Source organism: Squalius cephalus, assembly GCF_949319135.1.
Source record: "Squalius cephalus genome assembly, chromosome: 20".
Lineage (NCBI taxonomy): Eukaryota > Metazoa > Chordata > Actinopteri > Cypriniformes > Leuciscidae > Squalius > Squalius cephalus.
In genome coordinates this window covers 25,798,963-25,803,700 of record NC_137141.1, presented here as the reverse complement: position 1 = coordinate 25,803,700, position 4,738 = coordinate 25,798,963, and the positions used below count along the sequence as shown (strand labels likewise).

The following is a 4,738-nucleotide window of genomic DNA, read 5'->3' as shown; positions in this document are numbered from 1 at the left end:
TATAGCAAATAGTAAGTTTCCAGTTCAACTGAATGCAGGTTTCCAATTAGAAGTGATGGTTAAAGGGATAAAAATGAAAATTCTCTCATCATTTACTCACCCACATGCCACCCCATATGCATGATTTTCTTTATTCTGTGGCACACAAATGGAGATTTTTTAGAAAAGTCCATATAATGCAATAAACATCTGGGATGGCATGAGGGTGAGTAAATGATGAGAAAATGATCATTTTTTGGTGGCGTATACCTTTAATGACACTGTGTAAGAAAATGAATGTTCACATAGTAAAGTCAGTCCCGTATCATCATTTATTACTATAATCGCTGCAGTTTCCTACATCTGTACCTCACTAACAGGTGAAGGGTACGAGTTTTCATTTGTTTGATTGTATAAATATTTTTTTCTGAACCAGAGTGAAGTGATAATGCTTCTTAGGGCACAAGGTCACACATTAGCAAAACTGGCAAAATTTCGTGAACAAAATCACATTAACAAAATTTCACTGGCAAAAACGTACTGCTCACACAGAAGTCACTTTCAAACCAAGCGTAGCCAATTAATGTGGCCAACTTGAATGACTGGATTTCGCAGAGCAACGGTAAATGTTATCACAGGTCATTGTCTAACTCAGAGGTCACTTCCAAACAAGCAGCTTTATGTTGGTAAATGCAACGTATTTGCGTTTAAAAGTTAAGCCCCAGGTTTCACAGACGAGGCCTAGTCCCAGACTATAATGCAATAGGACACATGACGCAAACATACGGATTACACAACTAATTCAAGTTTGTTGAACATTTAACACACGAATTCACCGGGTTTACCAATATAAAGCCGTTTGGTTTGGAAGTGACCACTGAGTAAGCGGCACTTCATACATCACTACATGCAGTACAGTATCGACAATGGACCTACTTTGCTCGCAAAATTTGCTGAAGTTTCGCTAACGTGACCACACTTTTAATGCAAATTTCCCAAATGGATCAAAAGGGATCAGTTATCTCCCTTTTTTGCCATGATATGCGTTTCATTTGTCGCTTGTACAGTGTTTCCTTTCTTTTTGCAAAAATGAATGAATAATTTCAGGTTTATGTGTAACGGAGGCCAGCTAGTAAGAGCAGTGAGAGTAAAACTCACTCCCCTGGCCTCAAGAGGCGCACTAGCGACTGACGCTGGAGGCTGCGTTCTTTAGCATCCTTGTTAACGCGCCCACTTTCCCATGCAGGTGACGCTGGTTCGAATCCCGCTCACAGCGGTGCGTGTAGGACCAGTTACACTGGTGCCGTGACCCGGATGGGACTGAGGTTTAGGGGTAGAGTGTAACGGAGGGTAGCTATTAAGAGCTGTGCGAGTAAACCTCACTCCCCTGGCCTAAAGAGGCGCACTAGCGAATTACTAGCTAGAGCTGCGGTATTTAGTAGAACCGGGTTAGGGGGTTACGTATGTCAAGATTTTGTTCTCCCAGATTTAATCGCAGCACTTTAAAAGCTCACTGTGTAAATGTGGTGTATGCCGAATATACTTCATGTTGTGCGAAATTTCTTGTCTAAAATTTTATGGTGTTATGTGTAGTCATGTCATATTGTTCCGGTTCCACATATACATTTTACCACGTTTTCTAGTTGTAAAATCTTTTTTTTTTAGTTCTTGAAGTCATTTATTTATTGTTTTGGTAATGCCTGGAATTTATTTACCAGCATAAAAACAACAAGTGGGTTTTATCTTCTGTCAATATGGCTTTGATGTTCAACTGATGGAATGTTTTAGACTGCTTACATGTGAGGTGATTTTGCATGTATGAAATCAAATATCAAAGTTTAGTCTTTCCTTGTCAGCTGCTGCATGCACTGGGTGTTTTGTCTGTGCTTTTACCTTTTTTCCATTTAAATTTTTTAATCAGTGAGATCATTACAACACTGTGGATCGTAATTAGTCAACCTGTGTTTAGATCACTGCAAACGGATATGACTTCAGAACTGTGTTCTGTGAATGTTTGCCTACATGAAATCATTAAGTGATGTACATATGTGGTGTGAATAATAAGAATATCAATTAAAGACTAATTTTCTGAATTCAAAGTCTGACCTCTGTTTATAGCTTTATTGGCAACTGCACATACTGCTGAATGATGAATTTGGTGTGTGTTTGTTTCTCAGAAATGAACCATTTTGTTCTTTTCTGCTTGAAACGATCATTTTATGACACATTTTCAAAATTTACAGTATATTACATTTCAATAAATAATCTAAAATTGCTTTTCCTTTAGCTTCTAAACCAGTATTTAATCACCACAGCATTTCTATGTACAGAATTCAGGATTTATTGTTGAATACAATGTGAATAAACTCTAAAGCATCAAGAATTAAGTGCTATTGGTAACATCACCCACCCTCTTTTGTTTGACTATGCATGATAAGACCCTCTCATTAACTCCTCTCCACCCGTCCCATTAAAATCCCCTCACTGGTCCTTCCTCTGGTGCTCTTTGTTTATGACGTTTTTGAAGAGTGTGAGAAGGGGTTTCTGACTGCGCTCGTCCCAGGACTTCATGAAGCCTCCGTAGCGTTTGCTAGCAGGCGGGCTGCTCCAGCGGAAATGTCTCATTTTGTAGGTGCCCTCCTTCTTCTGTTGGTTTAAAGCGTTCTCCTCCTGTGGATAGTCGACCTCGTTGGTTGCCAGCTCGCGCCTCATCTCAGCCGGGAGATTCTCAGCAGATTCCTCCTCCACGCCGTTCGTGTACACCTTGATGGGCCGGCGCTTGCGACCCACCGGCTTCCCCCAGCGGAAATGCTCCATGGAGTAAGAGCGCTTGTGCTCGTGCCGAGGGCTGGACTCTGGGTCCATTTGCTCAGCCGGTGCGAGGGCAACTGGGGACAGGGCTGCGAGGACCTCGTTTTGCTCCAGCTCGGGAGGCTGCAAATGGCTTTCTCCGGGGTAGACGGGGGTTTCATCTGTCAGATCAGACTTGCATAGCTGTATGCATTCCTTAGAAAGAGCAAAAGAAGAAATACTTTACAATTTAAAAATACAAATCATAAAGTTAACATTTTCCAAAGAAAATGCAAATTGTTTTTAAATAATTTTATTTTTTTAATAAAAAATCCAGCAACATCTCATCAATCCAGCAAAACAACATCTCATGCCTTTTTCAGCAATGTAAAATACAAAAAGACCAATCAGAGAAGCTTTTTAAATGGCACCTATTAGGCTATGCTTTTCTTTTTCTTTACCAATGTCAACATACTGTAGATCCTGCATTCACACCATGTCGTAATTACCATCATTTCGATATGGCAATACATGATGTAGCCTACTCAAAGCTGTTCACATCCTCGGACTGGGAATTATGCTTTCTATGGCAATACTATCAACGGCAAAATAAATCTGCATAGGTTAGGTGGTACAAGTAGGAGCTCTCCGAAAATTCCCAGTTTACAAGCTGTAATTACGAGTTCTATGAGGATGTGAAACGCTTTTTACAAGTTGGAATCTTGTATGGTGTGAATGCACATTTAATACAATTTACAGCTGCTGGTTGACCAATCAGAGCAGACTAAGCTTTCGGTAAGGCGGGCTTTAAAGAGAAAGGAACTAAAACAGAGCGTTTCAGGCAGAGCAAATGTATTTACATGATTTAAATTTACAATGACGGGGCCATTAAAAATAGGCTACACATTATCGCTGAAAATAATACACAGAAAATTGGTGTTATTTGGTGTTACCAGTTTTTATAAAATGGTCAATATAAAGGTATAGAACATATCTAGTGTGTAGGGTGTTTGGAGTGTATTGCTGTTCTATCTTTTGCTAGGTAAAAATCATTAGCCCGATAAATCAATAATAGCACACCTCTTTTCAGCAAGCCAAGAAATAGTTGTGATTTGATCAAATTCCTAATTCTAAGTGTTAGCAATGGTAATATTTGCCTTAGCAAGCACCACTAATAATCAACAAGTATCTACAGCACAATATGAATTTGTGAACTGAAAAGCAGTCGTGCAAGGAATATTGTAACTCACCAAGATGCTCTCCTCAGTGTTGAGGTCTCTGCATCGAGTGTTTTCCCAACACTGAGCTCTAACTTCACAGCCGCCCGCACACAGTACAGCCAGAGCCAAGAGCCAAGCAGGACACAACATCCTCACCATGTCTGATAGAACACAATATTAATAACATGGCAGTATTCACAATAAAATACAAATGAACGAAAGGATTATTTCATTGCACACCAGAATGTGAACAGAATGCATGTCTGAGAAATAACACTTTATAGTAAAAAAAAAAAAAACATGAATCATCATGAATTATCAGAAGTGCAAAAACCAAACCAATCAAAAATGTTTAAAGTGAACCGAACCTCACTGCATGAATTTTTCACCCACCTGTTGTGCAGAAAGAAGTCCGCCGAACCAAAGTTCTTCTCTCCTGAGATTCTCTGATCTGTCTGGTTATGTGCGCGTTTGCTTGTCTCTGATGTCTGAGATCCTCGTCTAGTCGTCTTTTATAAGCTATCTGTGCGTCAATTCCTCAAGGACACTAAACTCTGTCACTTTTAATGGCTGGTGCAGGTTGGAAACCCTGGCGCATCATCCACGGTACAGATGAGTAATCCATCAAAGATTGTCAGTCAACAGTTAAAAGTCAGTTGTGAATGAGTGCAGGATTAGGACGATACCTTCATTCTGATGTCTGGCTTATCAAATCATTATGGTGTTTTTCATTAAGTTTAAGGGCATAC

At 39.8% G+C, this 4,738-nt stretch overlaps 1 protein-coding gene across 1 annotated transcript; it reads right to left on the bottom strand.

The window, feature by feature from the left end:
• Positions 1-2,389: 2,389 nt before the first annotated feature.
• On the bottom strand, positions 2,390-4,507 carry pomca (proopiomelanocortin a). Its single transcript, XM_079853150.1, has 3 exons — positions 4,383-4,507; positions 4,020-4,150; positions 2,390-2,985 (listed from the first exon to the last, which is right to left on the bottom strand). The coding sequence occupies exons 2-3, from the start codon at positions 4,146-4,148 to the stop codon at positions 2,461-2,463; spliced, it is 654 nt and encodes a 217-aa protein (XP_079709276.1). The 5' UTR covers positions 4,149-4,150; positions 4,383-4,507; the 3' UTR covers positions 2,390-2,460.
• Between the last annotated feature and the right edge of the window lie 231 nt (positions 4,508-4,738).